Source organism: Protopterus annectens, chromosome 5.part1 (genome assembly GCF_019279795.1).
Source record: "Protopterus annectens isolate FY-2018-M chromosome 5.part1, PAN1.0, whole genome shotgun sequence".
Classification (NCBI taxonomy): Eukaryota; Metazoa; Chordata; order Ceratodontiformes; family Protopteridae; genus Protopterus; species Protopterus annectens.
The window spans coordinates 543,694,905-543,715,750 of NC_056736.1; the positions used below are offsets into that span (position 1 = coordinate 543,694,905).

The 20,846-nt window shown below is 43.4% G+C and overlaps 1 protein-coding gene across 3 annotated transcripts in view; it reads right to left on the reverse strand.

Annotated features, from left to right (window-relative positions):
- FNDC3A (fibronectin type III domain containing 3A) overlaps window positions 1–20,846 on the reverse strand; it is a 3,267,883-nt gene that overhangs the window by 2,943,350 nt on the left and 303,687 nt on the right. For all 3 annotated transcript variants that reach the window (XM_044073165.1, XM_044073164.1, XM_044073166.1), the window contains one exon: window positions 3,996–4,136. In XM_044073165.1, coding sequence (XP_043929100.1) covers window positions 3,996–4,115 — 120 coding nt within the window. In that variant the 5' untranslated portion in view covers window positions 4,116–4,136. The remainder of the gene's footprint in view (window positions 1–3,995; window positions 4,137–20,846) is intronic.

Below are 20,846 nucleotides of genomic sequence, written 5' to 3' on the forward strand. Positions count from 1 at the left end.
AGTCTGTAAGTTAATAACTGATAACTGTCTACAACCCATTCTGTCATTCCATTGTTCATGCTTTGTCCAAAGCACGTGTTGTGTCAACTTACCACTCAGTGAGGAAAAACAAGGAGCACTGAGGATCAATTGCCATAACTGAGAGCTGAACTCGCACTGCAATAAGTCCATATTTAATGAACTGTAATGTGGGAAAACTGACCACACAGCTTTAATACTCCAAATTAAAGCAATTCAGAGGTTTAAAACAATCATGAAAGCCATAATACAATAACAAAAAACCCGCTGCACAGCTGCTTTTCACTAGATGAGAACAGTTCATATAGCATACCAGCCATCTGCACCATGACTCCACAAAACTATTTAACAACTTTATTATTGAGTAAGTGAGTTGGTATACTAACCTTTCTCAGTAATGATGATGGTACACAAGTACAAAAAGAATCAAGAAATGCAAATAGTACAAACCCAAGTAAGGAAGCATAACATTACAGTTGTGTAGTACTTGCAAAACAAACACTAAACATTTACTGTATATTAGTATAGTACATGCAAGTGCAGAGAATGCATTCAGTATACAAAGTTTTACTTTTGTAGAAGAAAAAGTTACAGGTATAAAATTGACGAGACAAGTACAGCAGTAATGCAAGAGTGGTGGTTGCTGAATGTAAAATAATACTATAATACATATAAGGCATGTAAATGATTGTTATCCAGTATCATGGATTGAAGTCCATTTGGCATCCTGGTAATAAGGATTCTTTCAGAGTTCATCTGATAGATTCTAGGGTTTCACATTGTTTTAAACAAACAAACTCCAATAGCTAGCTTAAAGGGCGGTCTAGCTTAAGTGATACTGAACACTTGGTTACCTCTTGTTTTCTGAGTAGTAGTTTTGTTCTTGGAGGTGGGAAGTATCCTATGTGCAGTATTTGTAGAAATACAGTGCTTAGGAGCAGTGTGTCTTTCTGCTTGCAACAGGGAGCAAGTAACATTTATGAAGTATGTTACAGTGATGAGAATTGATACCTGCCAGAAGAACAAATTTATGTATCTGACTCAGTGGTGTGGAGCTCTTGGGTGTTTTAGGTAGAAGTGTAATCAGGGTAGGGCACTTTCAACTTAAGGATGTTGAAACATTTCTGGTTATGGCCTTCCGTGCCAAAGGAGATGCAAGGTAAGAGATCGGACAACATAGCTTTAGTTGAGAGAGTACTTTGTGGTGATATTCTCTCTGTATGATTTCTAAGGCTGAGCGAATCTGGAGCAGAGTTAGACCTAGGTAATTTTGCTATTTAACATTTAGAATAATATTTCCATTCAGGTCTGTAAGATGAATTAGTGGTAAAGATAAAAGCCTCTTTGAGGTTACAAATAGCATGACACTAATTTTTGTGGAGTTGATTAGTTGTCTATTTGTTTGAAGCCAATTACCTAGGGATGAAAATTTGTGTTGTATACTTGGAGAGTGGACTGATTTGCTAGTGTCAAGCAAATGCATGGTCTCTGCATTTACTATAACACTGAGATTAGTTAAGTCAAGGAAGGGTCATATCACTGATAAATAATGAGAAAAGTAGAGGACGAAGTAATGACACTTGTGGGGTACCAATCTTTAATGTGCCTGTATCTGAAAAAATACTTCAAACTTGAAAGGTTCTGTCTTTTCAGGTAGCTTCTGAAACCATGAAACTGTGCTGTCATCAACTTCATTTTTTAGTTTGTGTGCTTGTTCAAAAATAACTATTTACCAATCCACCTTTTTTCGTTCTGGTGCTGTGGTATAAATCTAGTGCTGGAAAAAACATTAAAATTGTGTACTGGAGATAGTGTTTTACAGCTAACTGCAATACGTTTATTAATACCTATAAACACTCATGAAATATGTGTGTGTGTGTGTGTGTGTGTGTGTGTGTGTGTGTGTGCCTTTCGGCTTTTCCCGGTTATGGGTCGTCACAGCGGAACTCCGGTCTGCTAATGATTGGCAGTAGATTTTTACGTGCTGGCTTGCCGAGCCTAACGCACAACCTTCAACGAAGGAAAGCCCATTCACGCATGTCGTCACACAGTAGATGCTCTAACTGAGAATCGAACGGGCAACGTCCAACTGTGAGGCGACAACGCTACCGCAGCACCACCACGTGTAATTCTGAAAAAAGCTCTTCAAAGAATATACTGCAAAACACTTGAATAATGAACAGCTGGCAGAGGAAAACACAAAGTCATTTACCAATACAGACAATACCAATTTAGTCATACAGATTCTAAATACTATTAGTGTACAGAAAATAAAAGTTTGTCTCACATTTTCTAAGATTAAAGAAGAGAAATGAATCAGAAACAACACAACCACTTTGCTCACACTGACAAGAATTCTTAGAAACAAACTATTTACTTAGTTAACATTATAAACTGATTATAAGGTTTACTTCTGCCCATGGAACAGAATCAAACCGAGCAGATGAAAGCTGGTTCAAAAACAAATTCAAAAGCAACAAATAAAATAAAGAACCAGCTAACACAGCACTATATAAACGATTGCTTAATTTCACAAAAGTAAAACTAATAAAAATAAATAAATAAATATATATATATATATATATATATATATATATATATATATATATAAATATAAACAAACTGCTTTCACACCAAAGGTGTTTCATCAGATCTGAAAACAAACTAACAAACAGTGCTTAAATACAGTTAAGAAAATTCGACCAGGTGATTCTGAACTAACTGTATTTAAGCACTGTTTGTTAGTTTGTTTTTAGATCAGATGAAGCACCTTTGGTGTGAAAGTGCTCATCTGTTATATATTTTTATTCTTTTTACCTTTGTGAAATTAAACAAGCATTTTATATAGTGCTGTGTTAGCTGGTCATTTTGTCACTTCTGCCCATCCACTGACTCAACCTGACAGGTTCATCAGTAAAAAAAAAATAGCTCTCAATACTATTGTCATTTTTAGAGAGAGGTACACTTGCTAAGCATGCATGCACAAATACACTTGCCACAAACTCATTTAAAGGGAATTCATAAGATTAAACACACAGCAGATTCAATAAAGCCTACACTAAGTGTACACGACATGTATTCAAGAACATCCCTACCACATTTTTTGTGCTTTCTAGTCACTAAGAAAGATTGCACTAAGTGTATATGTAGTCTACACTTTGGAGTAACCTTTATGAATTCCTGTCACTATTTAAAGGTGCAAGCAAATCAATAGGAAAAGTAAGAGGAAGAAGGTGTGATTTATGCCCGTGTTGTCTATTCATTCAGAATGGTATACACTTATTGTAAGCATTACTGAATCCCAGGGACATTCTATACATCTAATCAACAAAGAAAAAGATAACATTTTCCTGAATTGCGCCACTAGCTCTTGCAATTTTACTTTCAATGCATTATACACATCAAGAACATGTTTTCCCATTGAAGACCAGACATATGATGTATACATGACGTTTTTTCTCTGTTTTTTGTATACAATTACTTAAAATATCCAATTTCAGAAGGGTAGAGCAAGAATATTCAGCAGTGGGGGTTTTGTTACTGCTAAAATTTGGCACTTTGAACATTATACAACTGGCAAATAAAACACTTCAGGATATGAGTTACTATAAAAAATTCTCACAAATATCTGCCAATGTAGGTTTGAAACCATAGAGTATTTGGCTGGGTCACAGTGATAGTCTGTCTAAACCCAATCATACATTACAAATAAAAAAACATAACAGCTCTGAACGAATGAAATCTTTATTATACATGCACAATAACTTTTTGTCCATTGATAAAGAGTTTGTTCTTTTGGAGCATTTTTTTTTTACTTCGAGTCTATTATTGCTCAGCAGTCATGTTTGTTTTCAGTTTTGTATCAATCATACATTATGCCTGTAGCACTGTCCTAAAAGAACAAATATGACAGAAGTTCGACAAGTTTCATCATCTGTTTTCCTAAAGTTATTTGAATAATAGATGTGCCAACTCACCTGCTGTGTTCCATCGCCGCCCACTAATGGTACAGGTAGGAGAGGCATGTCGGTGCCTAAAAGCGGACTGCTGTCCAGTGGTGGTGGTGTATGCTCTGCCATGGCAGAAAAAAAGTACATTTAAGTGTTCCCCTTCTAAACCTGTAAAAGAATAGTGATATAGTGTTTGAATACTTTGCTGAGATTATATTGCTTTTTTAATTACAAACAAAAGTCTGAAAATATTTTACAACGGCAATACGCTTACATTCTCAACTGATGCAGCCCAAACAATATACTATGAACAATGCAGCTTACTCACTTATCAACAAAATCATCAATTTATGACACCATTCTGAGAACATGTAAAATAACAGATGCATTCTTGCAGCATAACATGATCTGTAAGGTCACCCTCTTCAGAGGGTCTGCGATTGGGTTATGTCTCTTTTTCACTCCGAATCAGTAGGCATTTTGTTTCTCTATACCTCTTGTGCTAGGGAAAGGGGAACACACCCTTGCCAGCACACAATGTTATGTCACATGCTGTACTACAAAAGCATACATAGCTTCTTATCTTGCCAGCTTACCGACAACTGTGCAGTGAGAACACTTCCTGTAAATCAAGAAAAAATGGACAGGACTCCTCCATTGCTTACAAAAAATAAACACATAATTGGGCTGAATCCTAAAAAGAAAAAAAAAGTTTCAGATGTGTGAGTTGCATTTTTTAGCTAACTGTCAACTGCTGGTGGGTTGCGGGGAGACCAAATGGCAATGCTCAAAACTGATAATGACTGGCTGTCAGATGGAAGTGAAGAAACCTTCCAGACTGCCACGCTAGCTTCTCATGGTCGTAGGTAAGCTTAAAGGCCAATCAAGCACATCCAGTCCCCTTTTTGAAGGCAGGAAGAATGGACTGCACTGTAACCACACATGTTCTATTCACGGAGGTCAAATATGGATGTTAGGTTTTTCGTGGAGTAAAAAAAATTAGAAGTTATGTACCTACCATAACGTTCCATGTTAGTTGTCTTCTCTCGCCTTCTTTCTTGCTGGATGGGTTCGGAGCCAATCCTCGGCTCCGACTCGGCACTTGCTTAGCTTGAGAACTCCTTTTACCAGCTCGAGGCAACCCTATATCCCATGATGCAAGGCGGGACTACCTCAGATCTCGTTTGGTAGCTAACCTACCCTGCTAAGGACTAACCTAATATATCTTAGGAAAACCAAGTTCATAATAAAGGAGTCCTCTAAAGAAGGCTCAGGAGGAAACAACCTGAGAAGAGGAACTCTTCAAGATCTGTCCAGGCCAGGGGGAAGGAGGGAGGGACGCAAGAAAGAAGGCGAGAGAAGACAACTAACATGGAACGTTATGGTAGGTACATAACTTCTAAATGTTAAGTTGTCAATCTCGCCTTCATTCTTGCTGGATGGGACCGTCCTAGCACCTGTATCCCGGGTGGCTCAATGGAACAGACTCTTGAGAACTGTGGAACCAAAACTGGCCCTGTCTCTGGAGGCCAAATCTAACTTGTAATGAGAGACAAAGGTATGAGGAGTGGCCCAAGTAGCTGCTGCACAAATGGTATCAATGGGTAGTCTATCCTGAAAGGCTGCAGAAGTGGATAGACTCCTGGTTGAGTGTGCTTCGGTTTAGAAGGTAGTTGCTTGCCTCTGAGTGAATACACATAAGAAATGGTGGAAGACAACCATCTGGATAAGGTCACTTTAGACACTGGGAGACCTTTCCTGTTTTCTGCATAGGAGACAAATAACTGGTCCGATTTCCTGAATTGTTTCGTTCTATGCAAATAGTACCTGAGCTGACGATGGACATCCAAAAATGAAGCTTTTGTTCAGCTCTGTCAGAATAATTTGGGAAAAAGACTGGTAGATCGATGGATTGATTAATATTAGTTTGAGAAACAACTTTGGGGAGAAAGGACGGGTTCGTTCTTAAGGATACCCTGTCCTTGTGAAAAACCAAGTAAGGGGAACGGATGCAGAGAGCTTGAATCTCGGAAACCCTTCTTGCTGAAGTGACAGCCAGTAAAAATATAGTTTTCCAGGTCAATAATTTCAATTAACATGAAGCAAACGGTTCGAAGGGTGGTAACATTAAGGATGCTAACATTAAATTTAGATCCCATTGTGGAGGAGGATGTCTTATTGGCGGCTTTAGGAGAAACACTCCTCTCAGAAAGGCCTTGCATAGTCTATGTGACATAATGTTATGATCTTGCAAGCCAACATGATACTTGGAAATAGCAGCCAGTTGAACTTTTACTGTAGATGAAGAAGATCCTGACTGAAAAACTTCAGCCAGGAAATCTAAAACAGAATGCACAGGAGCAGTAAAGGGATCAATATTTCTGGAATTTGCCCAAATGGAAAAACGTCGCCACTTGCTAGCATAAACGGTTCTGGTGGACGACTTCAAAGAAGCCACTAAGATATCTGTGACCGGATCAGAGATCATAGGAAGCCTGGCTAGGGAAGGAAGTGGAGCAACCAAGCAGTGAGGTTGAGAGAATGAATGGCCCGGTGCTGTTGACCCGACTGGTGGATCAAAAGATCCGGAACTGGGTCCAGATGCCAGGGCTGCACCAGGAGGTGACGATGCAGAGACGGAAACCAAATTTGTCGAGGCCAGTAAAGGGCAATGAGAATCAACTTGGCCCTCAAAACGGTGGCTTTCTGAATGACTTGTGGAATCAAGGGAAAAGGAGGAAAAGCGTACAAGTCCCCGGGGCCAATCCTGGGTTAGAGAGTCTCTCAGGGGTTGGCCTGGTAGGGGAAAAAGGGTGAAATAATCGGGGCACTTGTTGTTTTGGGGTGTAGCAAAAAGATTGCAACAAGGTGTGCCCCACTTCAGAAAAATCTGGTCCACTACAGATTGATTGAGAGACCACTCGTGAGGCATGAGAATGAATCTGCTCAGCCTGTCCGCCAAGAGGTTGGACCTGCCGGGGATGTGCGTTGCTATCAGAAACCGATGAGAGGAGATGGCCCATTGCCAAAGTCTGAGAGCTTCTCGACACAACGGATAGGACCTGGTCCCGCCCTGCTTGTTGATGTACCAGACCACGGACATGTTGTCCGTTTGTACTGCAATAGTCCCCGCGGGAAGAAAGTCGTTGAGGGCTTGCAACGTTAAAAGCACCGCTCTCATCTCCAGGACATTTATGTGCAGATGGTATTCTATGGGTTGCCACGTCCCGTGGACCATCCTGCCCTGATAATGCCCCCCCCACACCCAATCAGAGAGGCATCCATAGTAACTGCGGCAACCGGAGGAGGGGGAACAAAAGGTCGGCCCTGATGAAGAAGAGGGGAAGATATCCACCAATTCAGATGAGTCCTGCACGATTGTGTGACTAAGATTTCGTGCCTCATCGGAAGACTGTGGAACGACCACTATGTGAATAACATCCACTGCAGAAGACGCATGTGGAAGCGAGCCAGTGGTAGAAGAACAATGGCCGCAGCCATAAGACCTAGAACCTTTAGTATCAATCTGGCTTTGACTTTGCTGCTCTGCAATAAAATCCGAACGTATTTTTGGATGTCCAGAATTCTTTGATCTGTTAGTCTGGCTAACATTTTGACGGTGTTTAATTCTGCGCCTATAAAGGTGATAGATTGGCAAGGCCGCAGAGAAGATTTTTCAAAATTCACTGAAATTCCCAAACTCCTGCATAGCTGCAGAGTGTAGTCTCTGGTCTGAAGAAGCTGACACCTGGTGGTGGCGGAGAGGAGCCAGTCATCTAAATAAGGAAACACCTGGAATCCTTGACGTCTCAGATGAGCTGTGACCACTGCCATGCATTTGGTAAACACTCTGGGGGCTGAAGTGAGGCCAAAGGGCAGGGCTCTGAATTGGTAATGACTGGTCCCTAGCCGAAAGCGGAGAAACCTTCTGGAGCACCTGTGAATCTTTATGTGATAGTACGCGTCCTGAAGGTCTATAGAGCACATCCAGTTGTCCTTGCCCAGAAAGGGCAGAATGGACTGAAGCGTGACCATCCGGAATCTTGCCTTCTTGACAAATCTGTTTAGACTGCTCAAGTCTAATATTGGTCTCCAATCTCCCGTCCTTTTGGGGACCAAAAAGAATCTAGAGTAGACGCCGGATCCTACTTGGTCTGCCGGAACAGTCTGGACGGCTCTTTTTTCTAGGAGCTTTGAAACCTCCTGTTCTGCCAAATCCCTTTGACCAGGTGAGATGTCTGGAAGGGATTGTTGAGGTACGGATACCTTTCAAGGGATTTTGTAACCCTCGGATATGATCGACTGTACCCACATATCTTGTGAAAGGGAATGCCAGGCTACTGGGTACAGTGAAATCCTTCCCCCGACTGCCTCCAAGGGTGGGCAGTCGGGCAACACCTCAGGGGTGCTGAAAGGGCTTCTCAGGAAGAGACTCCCTGTTGCCCTGGTTCTGAGGACCCCCCCTGCCTCTAGGGTGGCGTCTATTATTGTTACCCCCTCTGCCTCTGGGGGTAAACTGACCACGTGTGTCCGGTGCAGCTCCTTGGGCTTTGCGGAACCACATCTTCCCTCCCTTCTGACCCTTGGGATAGGGTCTAGAAGGGGTGGAAAAATGGACTCCAACGGCAGAAAGAGTTTTACCATCCTGCTCACACCTGGTCAAGGTTTCCTTCACCTGAGGTCCGAACAAAGCCAAACCGTCAAAGGGGGTATTGGTGAAGGACGCCTTAAAGGGGTCCGCAAAATTACAAAGCCGCATCCAGGCTTGACGTCTAAGAGCCACTCCTGTGCCTGCGGCCCTGCTCGCTCCATCGGCTGCATAGGATATGAGCCGCATGGAGGAGTTGGTTAAGGAATTCAGGATTGCTAGCTGTGAGGCAATCTTTTCTTGAGCCCCAGCAGCAGAAGGATCCTGGACCACTTCACCTAGTTCCTTGAGAATATCTCTTTGAAGCCTAGTGAAGTGACAAAGGTAGTTCAGCGAACGCATAGCAAAGGTCGCTGAAGAAAACATCCGCTTTCCATACCTGTCCATGGTCCTAGAATATTTGTTAGGAGGATGGACAGGTACTGAAGGATCCGCAAGTTCCTTCTTAGTGGCCGCCGCCACCACCATAGCATCCACAGAGACGCCCTTGGAAAGAAACTGCTTGTCTGTAGGGGCCGTAATAAATTTGGATGGTCTCCTGGGGACAGGTTCCACAGAATCTGGAGCTGCCCACGCCTTCCGAGCCACTACCTGCATAAGTGGGTCGAAAGGCGGAGGCACCCAGGAGGTGGAGGGTCGGGATCCAAAAGCCTCCAGGTATACAGACTCATCCTCGGAGGGGTCAATGGAGGGCCAATTCCCCCTCTGTTTGAGGAGCTCAAGGATGTCTGAAAAGGAGACATCCTCAGAGGGGGATCGTGGGGAACCCTCCGACTCATCTAAGTCGGTATCAGATGTAGTAGACTCAGAGGAGTCTGTGTGTTTCCTCTTACACGTCCTCTTCCGAGGGGGTTCCCCTGCAGGGTCAGGAGAAACCTCGGAAGAGGAAGATATTCCCAATGGGGAAACCTGGGGCGATGGATCCCTGGGCCTGAGAGCAAGAGGCTGGCAAGAGGCGTCTACAGGCACCGAAGAGGGAGGAGCTAGAGGGATGGACCGTTGACCTGGCTCAGGTGCCAGGACACTCCTCATCACCTCAAAGGCTCCCCTCCCCGGGAGACCGGAATATTCCCGTTCTGAGGAAATAGGAATTCCCGGCTCCACTGAGAGGGAAGGCTCCGAGGCCGATGTCGGTGCCGAGCTAGCCGAAGCCCTGAGAGGGAGAGCGGGGTCGGACAAGGGTCCGATGCCACTAGCCCCCTCGGAGCCGACAAGGGAAACTCGACGACCGGATCCCTCCAAGGAAGGTCTCAAGGAGGAGATCGGAGCCGAAGACGACGGAGCCGAAAAAGGATGTATCGGTTCCGGCGCCGACACAGTCGCTGTCCCGAGAAGCTCCGGCTCCGAACTCTGGTGGGGAGTCGGAGGAGGAAGTTCAAGGGGTGAAGCAATAGTCAAGTCTGCTGAGACGGGCTATGGAGCATTTGGGCCAGTGCCTGCGACTTTAACAGCCTGCTTACCACCCTCTCTAAATCGTGGTCAGACAGCCTGGAAGATCTCGAAGATCGGCTCCGATGACTCCGCTCCGACAAAAGAGGAGACCCCGGAGCCGAGTGGATAGATTCCAAAGAAGGGGACCGAGATCTCTTCTTGGATGAAGTCATCGGAGCCGACGTCCTATGGGTTCCAGATGGAGCCGAAGGCTTCTCGGCTCCGATACTGGATAATGTGTCGGCTCCAGCCGGAGCCGACAAGGCAACAGCAGATTGGGTGTCGGAGCCGATCGGAACCGACCCCACCTGAGAAGAAGAAAGATCGGCTCCGGCCGGAGCCGAAGGCTTGGAAGCTGTAGCCTGACCCTTAGATGGCTTGGAAGGCTTACTGGACCCAGGTTTAGTGGGTGAACCTTCCGGCATTAGCAAGCCACGGAGGATTAATTTATTCCTCCTTTCCTGCCGGACTCGCTGGCTAAAAGAGTGACACAAAGCACAGGAGTCCTGCAGGTGTAAAGGCCCCAGGCAGTAAACACAAGAAGTGTGACCGTCTGTCAGAGACATTTTCTGACAGCACGAGTCACACTTCTTGAAGCCCGAGACCTTGACCTCCTTAGACATAGTCTAAGACAAAAGTAACAAAAATACTCACACACACACCCCAAAACAGTCGCACAATTAATCCCACAAACACAGACACACAGATAGGGATTAATAAGGGAGGCCTAGGCCTGACTGAAAATTTTTAAACTTTTTATAAAAAGTACAAATTTTTAACTACAAGGGGAATAGGGTGATTGTATGGACACTACACACTAAAAAATAGGAAAAGGGGAAGATAAACCCTGACTTAAGCTGTTTGAAAAACTCAAACTTACCTCAGCTGGCAAAAAAGGAGACCTCTTCGCAAAGCGGCAAACGAGATCTGAGGTAGTCCCGCCTTGCATCATGGGATATAGGGTTGCCTCGAGCTGGTAAAAGGAGTTCTCAAGCTAAGCAAGTGCCGAGTCGGAGCCGAGGATCTGCTCCGAACCCATCCAGCAAGAATGAAGGCGAGATTGACAACTTAACATTCATCAGTAGACTTCAGATCCTTTATGGTCTGGGAGGACCACCTGGATGATTTTTTCCTAGTAGCCAGGAACTTTCCTGGGCTTGATGGGGTGGGACACCTGGAAGAGTTCTGTAAGCTGGGGTAATTTTGGACAGAAATGTAGTTATGTAGCTCCTGAAAAACATTCTCTTCACCCAAGAGTTCTTTGTAATGGCCATCTAGTTTTGAAGGTAAAAAACTAAGCACTTCCACACTGCCTCCAGAGGGGAGCAGAATGACAAATTTGCAGGAATGCTAACAGTCTCTTAGAGAAGGGGTCTCAAACCCTTGATTCTGCAAAACCTCTCCACCTCTGGGGCAGCATCCATTGCAATTTCCCCCTCTTCTATCAGGGAGGAAAAGTCATCAACAGGAAATTGGAAGTTCTTAAACCAGAGATGTTTTCCTTCTCTTTGATTCCTGAGGTATGATCTCTGTGGGTTAGCAAAACAAACTTTAATAAAAGAAAAGCATTTTGCTTTCTTGCTCACTTCAAAAAGTATCTAACTTTAGTACCAATGAGAGATTATCCATCATAGGGAGCACTAAGGAAGGACGCCATAAATTTGTCCATGGAATCAAAAAGCCTCAGGAAAGTATGGCAAAGGATAGCAATGCCAATACCTGCTGCTCCAAATGCACCAGTGTCTGCATTAGATACCAATACTACCATGAGGCTTAAAATGAACAATAAAGGGACAGACGATTCATATGGTCTTCCTAGTCCCAGCAACTGGAAGTCTCCTGAGGGGATCAAGAATATTGCTCACTAATTCCCTCTGGAACATAGTAACATGGGGAATTACAGTTCAATGATCTGAGAAAAAGAGTTCCTAAAGCAATTTTTGGGAGGCACAAGCACCTTATATGGTTTGTAAGGGATCAATTCCACCACATCAAGATCCTGCCAAGCCCTCTGCTGTTGATAATGATAGAGAAAAAAAATTGTCTGAAGTCTTTGCTCTGAAACCAGTGAGTCAGATACTGGAACCAGAGAAGGAGCAAAAGTAAGGAGATTACATCGGCCAGGCCTGCCAACCCTCAGAGTGGAGGGACAGGGGATGACTCCTATATCTATCTGAGCCTTTATGAACGCTTTCAGCATCCTTTCCCAATCTAGCTCATCTAAACTCCTAGAAGATCTGATGGACCTAATGAATACTGGAAATGGAGGCCTAGAATGTTATCTTTCTAAGGACAGTCTTCAGAAGAAAATGTTTCAAGAGAATGATCAGAGATAATTTTCTCAGACTCACTGGGATGGAATTGGAGGTTGAGGCCAAGTAATATCCAAAAAGTTAAGAGTTGAAAGTCCAGGAGACATAGCAACACTTGGAGCCCATGGGTCTTCTCTTTCTCTCTCCTTTTTTCCTTTTCTCATCTCCTGTTTCTGCCATTTACCCTCTACGATTTTCTTTGTCTTTTTTTTTTTTTTTTTACTGTAGGCTTTGAAACATGCTTCTCAGCACCTTTGAAATGGTGAGTAGTCAAAGCTGAAATACATAAAGAACCCAATGAACTAGGCAGAAGGCTTTTTGAAATTTACTTGTTCCTCCCATCAAGAAAAGCCTCTCAGATTACATGAAACTTTCAAGTGTTTGTTATCCAGACAAATAACACAATGGAAGAGAGGGGCATGGGGTGGTACTTTGTGCCCATACTTTAGGCACTTCTTAAAACCTTAAGCCCTATCCATAACAATATCAACAGGCATGACGAGCCAGAGAACACAGGCTTGGGTAGGCCTCGGTAAGGACTCTGAGAATCTGAGTTTAATTTGTGGCAAAAATTTGAGAAATGTATAAAAACAGAAAAAAAGGGTAGCACAATCCTGGAGATGAAAAAGAATATTATTGCAGCAAACAACTTCCAGTTATCACAAATAACTGCTCAAGCAAAGCACTGGAGAATTAAGTCCGTCTTGTTTAGAGTGGCAAATGAGACCTGAAGAATATTTTAGCACACAGTATTAAGGAAGAGGGAGAGCCTGAGTGCCAGAAAAACTCTGAAAGTTTCAGGCTTGGACCTATCTTGAAAAATATAACCAAAATAGCTGAGATGGATGGCGGGGACGACATAGGAACTCTGGATATATGAGTAAAGGGGGAGCAACTGGAGGAAAAGGCTTACATCTTCCAGCCATTACTGCAAGGCATCTAGGAGCAAAATCTCTAACTATCTGTTGTGAATGGAGGCAAACTGATATGAGAGTTTTCCACAGGTGGATAACCTTTTGGAAGACACCAGGATGCAACTTCTATTCATAGGGGTCAGTTCAGGATCTGCTCAACACATCTGCCACTGCATTCTGCTCTGGTGGAATTTAAACTACCTGAAGAGATAGACTGTGCTGAACTGCAATTTCCCAAACTATCATGGTTAGTCAGCATACTGGGTTCTCCCCTTGTTTCTTTATGTACCATATTACAGTGGTGCTGTCTGTTATTACCAGTAGAGGTTCTGAAGTCCACAAATGGTTCAAGGTTTTAAATGCACTTATCAAAGCCATAATTTCTTTGATATTTATAAGATTTTTCTTGAGATGATGGTCCCATACTCCTTATACTTTGAACACCTTGGAAACTACTCCCCCACGCAAATTCTGATGCATCTGTGGTTAGAGACTTAGAAGGGGATGAGGGAATATCAGGAGACCCGGACTCGGTATGGTCTACTCTGCCTATCATAAAAATTCCTTCCTGGCAAAGTTCAACACTGGGATTGGAAAAGAGGATGATTATGATGGTGCTGTATCAACACAATCTTGAAAAAACATTACTACCAGTCTACTGTCCAATAATGACCTACATACATTCTATTTCACATATATTCTATTACCTATTGAAAGTTATTAACATTATCATTGCAACCACAAAGGAGGAGTGACTACAGACCCTGGGAACTATCGCTCCATTAGCTTGACGAGTCTGATATGCAAAGCAATGGAACGCATCATCATGGACCTAATAAACAAGGATATAGGGAATCTCCAAACTCTGGATCCCACACAGTTTGGTTTTGTGAAGGGTAGATCATGCCTGCTTAACTTGGTCGACTTCTTTGAGTCAGTCACCAGAGCTGTGGATGAAGGCAAGGTGGTTCATACAGCCTACCTTGATCTGGCCAAGGCCTTTGATACCATTCCCCATTCAGGAATCATAGAAAAACTAAACTAAGCTAGGCATCAACCCCTATATCACTAGGTGGGTTGCAAACTGGCTCACAGATAGAACCCACAGTGTGAAAGTAGCGGACTCCAAATCAGACTGCCGACTAGTCATGAGTTGAGTCCCACAGAGTTCACTATCTACTTCTATTTAGTCCAGGCCAACACAAAGGGTCTCTGGCTGACAAAGTTCGCAGAATTGCAACTTGGGAGCTATTATTAACTCCCCAAGTGATGCTGACATCCTACAGAAAGGCCTCACTGAGACCAACGAGTGATGTCAGAAAGTACAGTTGTGTACACTTACCATAAATGTAGATGTTCGAGTGTATTCACTGTTGCAGTCATCACATTTGGGTTATCTGCTTGCAGCAGCCCTCAGTCGGCCTGATTATCAAAGTCTTGGGTCCTGCGTCGGTTGCAGTCTTCTTCCGTGACATCAGGTAGTCAGGGGTATAAAGCAGGCAGCCAACGTCATTACATCAGTTTTTCTTGCCCCAGATGTCAGGTGCCCCCTAAAGGGAAGCAACTAAACATATATATATATATATATATATATATATATATATATATATATATATATATATATATATATATATATATATATATATCCACACACACACATATATATACATATATATATACATATATATATATACATATATATATATATATATATACATATATACATATATATATATACATATATACATATATATATATATATGTATATATATATATATGTATATATACACACACACACACACACACACACACACACACACACACACACACACACACACACACACACACACAAGGTTATACGTCCAACAAAAAAGAAAATACACCAAAAAGCTTTCAAACATGGTAAAGGAAAAAAGAGGTATTGCCAAAAGAAGTCAGGGGGCTGGAGGGAGGGTAACCAGGACTGCAACAGTGAATACACTCAAACATCTACATTAATGGTAAGTGTACACAACTGTACTATGTTCTTCATGTTTCAATGTTGCAGTCATCACATTTGGGTAGATTTCCCAAAGCTAAGGATGGGAGGAGGACTTTAGGTAGCATTAGGACCAGCTATAAGGCCCTGCAAGATGGCAGTGGCAAAGTCAGCTCTGGATTTAGAGAAATTTGGCAAATGGTAATGCTTGGTGAAAATATGTACAGAACTCCAGGTAGCAGTTTCTAGGATGTCCCTGGTAGGGACACCTCTGAGGAAGGCTGTAGAGGTAGATGCAGCCCTGGCTGAATGTGGTCTAATCCCCTGTGGGATAGGTTTTCCATGGTGCTTATAGCAGAAATTAATGCAATGGCCTATCCATTTAGAAATGGTTTGCTTTGAAATAGCCTTCCCATCTGCCCTAGCAGCAAATGCCACCAGCAGTTGTTCAGATTTCCTTTGAGGTTTAGTCCTGTCCAAGTAAAATCTAAGTGGTCTGTGCACATCTAAGGAGTGCAGTATCCATTCCCCTTTGTTCTGTGGATTAGAAAAGAAGGTTAGCAAATGAATGGAATGATTAAGATCCACACTGGATACTACCTTCAGCATGAAGGAGGGACTGGTCCTGAGGGACACCCTGTCTGCATGAAAAATGATGAAAGTCTCTACTACCATAGGGGCCTGTAATTCCAATATCCTTCTTGCTGAAGTGATTGCTAAAAGGAAGGTTTTTTTTCCAAGAAAGGAATTTTAACTCTGCATTTGCAGCTCGCTCAAAATGAGTTTTTCCAATACAAAGTTAAGGTCCCAGGTTGGAGTTGGGGCTCTCCTGGGTGGTCTTAGGTTTTTGGCCCCTCTGAGGAACTGCTTGAGCAGTGTATGTGAGAATAGGGGTGATTCTGTGCTGTAACGAGCTGAAATGGCTGAGGCATGAATTTTGATGGAGGAAAAAGAAAGGCCCTTGTGAAGCATCTCAGTTAAATATTGAAGAATATAAGGTAAATTGGGTGCAGCAGTGTCCATCCCGTGAGTTTGGTTCCAGGCAAAGAATCTTTTCCATTTTTCAGGATAAGATTTTCTAGTACTAGGCCTTCTTGCCTCCAAAATGACATCAAACACTTGTTTACTGAGGGATGGAAACAGATAGATTACGTAATTAGCCAGGCTGGCATGTTCAGGGTTTGAAGCTGAGGGTGCAGAATCTGGGTCTCCTGCTGTGACAGCAGGGTAGGGGTCTAAGGCAGGTGCCATGGAGCCAGCAGTGACACGCTGCGCAAGAGGGTGTACCAGTGTTGGGGTGGCCAATCTGATGCAATCAGTATCGTACTTGGTTTGTCCTGTTTGATTTTTAGTAGTACTTTGGAGAGGCAGAGGAGGAAAAGCATAAACTGATAGATTTTTCCAGCTGAAGAACAGAGCATCCACTTTCCAAGCTTGTTTGTGGGGAGTCCTTGTACAGAATTTGTCCAATTGGTAGTTCTGGGGGGAGGCAAATGGGTCTATATCTGGGCTCCCCCATTTTGTTTATCAACATGTTGAAAGTCTTTGGTTCCAGTTTCCACTTGTGTGGGTCCATTAGATTTCTGCTTAGTTCGTCTGCCAATGTATTTAGTTTTCCTGGCAGGAATTGAGTCTGTAGATGCACTTAGTAGCTCAAGGCTGTGTTCCACAGAGCCATGGCTTGTCTGCAGAGGGGGTATGAATGGGTACCCCATTGCTTGTTTATGTACCACATAACAGTGGTGTTGTCCGACTTTACCATTAATTGTCCTGGAAGAATGTGGTCATTGAAGGCTGTCAGAGCATTTTGTACAGCTAGCATTTCTTTTTGATTGATATGCAGGTGCATTTGACTTGGGTTCCATTTGCCCTGAATGCACTTCCCTGCCAAGTGAGCCCCCCCATGCATAGTCTGATGCGTCTGTTGTTAGGGTTTGGGCGGCAGGGGGTAGAGTGAATGGTAGACCTTTGTTTTGGTGGCAGGCCTCTGTCCACCAAAGGAACTCTAACTGTAAGCAAGGAATGATAGGAATAATTGCTTCTAGATCCTGAGAATGTTGACACCATAGGCTTTTTAGATACCACTGTAGTTTCTTCATATGCAGTTTTACACATGGAATTAGTAGAATGCAGGAGGCCATGAACCCCAAGACTTGCAGTATTTGCCTTGCAGATAGCAGGGTTTTGGTGGCCATTAGTCTGAAGTAAGTTGTCATATGAATTTGTTTCTCTGGCGTGAAGAAAGCCATCTAGGAAGCTGTGTTCAAGCTTGCTCCTAGGAATATTATTTGCTGACAGGGTACCAGATGTGATTTCTTTTCGTTTATGGTGTACCCCAGACAAGTTAGCACCTTTTGTACAAATGACAGATGATTCAAAAGTATGTCCTGGCTTTCTGTCTGAATTAGTCAATCATCCAGGTATGGGTATATTTGAATATTTATTTGCCTGCAAAATGCAATGACTGGAGCTAGGCACTTTGTGAATATCCTGGGCACAGTATATAAGCCAAAGGGCAGTGCAGAGAACTGATAGTGCATGCAGCCTGCTTTGAAGCGTAGGTATTTTCTGCAAGATTCCCTGATTGGGATGTGCAGGTAGGCTTCCTTTAAATCCATTGTTGCCAACCAGGCATCCTTGCCTATCATGGGAAGCAACTGGTGAAGAGTTGGCATCTTGAATTTTGGAATCACCAAAAAGGTGTTTAGGATAGAAAGGTCCAGGATAAGACGCCATGAGTTGTCTTTTCTGGATACCAGGAAAAGTCTTGAGTAGAAACCTTGTTCCTCTTCCTCTTCTGGTACAGTCTGAATAGCCTTTAGTCTTAAGAGAGAGAGTACTTGCTTTTGAGTCCCTGGCCACTGATTTGGGGGTAGATCTGGCCAACCGTTTGGGGTTGGTAACGTGTGGAAGTGAAATCTGTATCCTTGGGAAACTATGTTTAAAACCCATTTGTCCTGGGTAATGAGTTCCCAGTTTTTTGCTTACAGAGCAATCTTTCCCCCTAAAGAAGCAGTCAGTTGAGAAGTGCTTGAAAGTTTTAAAGTTAAGTCATTGAGACAGCTTACCATAGGGGTGAGTTTTACTACTCCCCGATTTGGAAGTGGGAGCCCCCCCCCCCCCACCACTGCTTAGTCCTGTGCATACCCTGGGACTGAAGCCTGGGTGTTCTGCTGGTTCTGGGTTTGAACTGAGAAGGCCTGGAAGAGGCAGGAAAGGACCAATTTTTTGAGGGCCAATGGCTACTAAATCTTGGAGGCTGCACTTGTAAGAAATCTTTAACAGTTTGCATAGATTTAGCTTTTTCTTCCACCTTTTTAAGAACTACTTCTGCTTTGTTGCCAAACAGGCAGTCCTGATTTAAGGGAGCATCCAGCAATTTAGTTTAAACATAATCTGGCAAAGACTGCTCCTTAAGCCAAGCATGCCTTCTAAGTACAGACCCAGTGACAGCAGCCCTGCAAGATGCCGCTAGTGAATCAAAACCACACTGCAAAGTATGTTTTCCAACCTGTTCAGAAGAATGCATTAAATCCTGTAAATCCTTATTTTCAGCAAAATCAGGAATCAACATCATTTTCTGTTTAAGCAATCCAATAATATGCTGCTGATACTTTAACATACACAACTGGCAATTTAAGGCCCTGATGGCCAAGGTTGCAGAGGTGTATACCTTCTTACCGCATCTATCCAGGGCCCTGGAATCTCTATCAGAGGAAGTAGGATTTTTGGCAGTAGTAACCTTAATGCCCTTGTGTCCCTGAGAAATGGTCTCAGGATCCGCAGTAGGATTTTTAAAAAGGAACTTGTGAGAATCAGGAACCCTATAATATCTACGAGGTTTTCTGGGAGCAGGAGGTAAAGAGTCAGGGGTCAAGCTAGATTCCGAAAAGGCATCGTCAAAAATGTCCAGCACAGGAGGGATAGCTAGAGGCCTGTGTTGGGGCAGGAGTAAGAAATCTCTAAAGCCTCTTTTTAGAATCAGAGTAATCCTGGCTTTCCCACTGAAAATGCTCCCTAACAGTATGCAAGGTTTCACCAAAAGAATAATCCTCTGGGGGAGAAGCAGAAGGAATAGAGTCCTCTGCATTAGAATCCTCATAGGTAGATAAGGATAAATCCTGGTCATCAGAGGAGACAGAAATTTCATAATCCTGGTCAGAAGTATCATAAGCAAATTCAGTCCTAGGTCTCTTAGAGGGGGAAGGTTGGCTTCCCCTGATTAGAGTAATAAGGTCTTCAGCCATTCTTATCATTTGTTTTTTAGGCATAGAGGCCTGACTAAGCGGTCTGGGAGTCGGTTTCCTAGGTATGGCTCGAGTTTTAGGCCTTGAAGAAAAAAGATGGCTTCAGTTTAATATGCAAGTCAGTAGGCCTGAATATACCCTCAGAAGCCGGTGCCTGCACAGCGGCTCCGGACCCATCCAAGGTAGAGACATCCGCAGGTTCCACAGTTGAAGCATCTTGCGGCATACCGGACTCTGAATGGGTCTCAGTAGAGGCCTGCGAATCTGAAGTAGCGGGTATCAGGGGCTGCGAAAGCGCCTCACTGAGTACCGGCGAACTGGCGACTAGCTTAGGAGAAGCATCGTCGGCAGCTTTGGACCTAGGTGGCCTGTCTCTGTCTTTATCTCTGCGTTTTTTTCGGAATGTCGGTAGTTGGGTGGCTTACCGAAGAAATATCTGGATAATTGAACAGAGTACCAAAATATTTAGAAGCAAAAATATACAGACGACTAATAGTTTGTGGTTTAAATAAGGCACAGAACCGGCAGCGAGGTACGTCGTGGTCAGGGCCTAGGTAAGGAATACAGTACGAATGAAAATCTTTTTGAGGTATTTGCTTTCCACAAGAAATACAATTACTGACTTTAGAGCAAGAAAAAGTTTCCCCAATGGGGTACTTAGCTTTAGTTGAAGACTTCGGTTCTGAAACTCGAAAATGAAAATTTCAGGAGTCGGCTAACCGGCACTTGCGAACTGCTTCTGCTTCGGGAACCTCATGGCAAGAAAGACTGATGTAATGGCATCGGCTGCATGCTTTATACCCCTGACTACCTGATGTCACAGAAGATGAGACAGCAAGTGACGCAGGACCCAAGACTTTGATAATCAGGCTGACTGAGGGCTACTACAAGCAGATATCCCAAATGTGATGACTGCAACAGTGAAACACAAAGAACATCCATGGCCTTAAGCTCAATGCCAAAAAATGTATCATCATCCCCTTTGGGAAAAACCCAGATCCCATGAATTACCACATCGATGGTAGTCCACTGAACACAGAAGGTGTTATAAGAGATCTGGGAACACAGGTTGACAGCAGCCTCTCTTTTGACCACCACATTGCCACTGTGGTCAGAAACTCCTTCTATGTGGCACATCTCATTACTAAGGGTTTTGCATCCAGGAAGAAAGAGGCAGTCTCCCTCAACTCTTCCCTCATTAGGCCAATCATAGAGTACAATGCCCCATATGGCATACAGGCCGCAAAAGTACCTCACAAAGAGGATCCTAGGTCTTAAACACTTGTCCTATATGGACAGACTCAAAAAAACTCCAACTATTCTCTGTCTCATACACCCTACTTAAAGG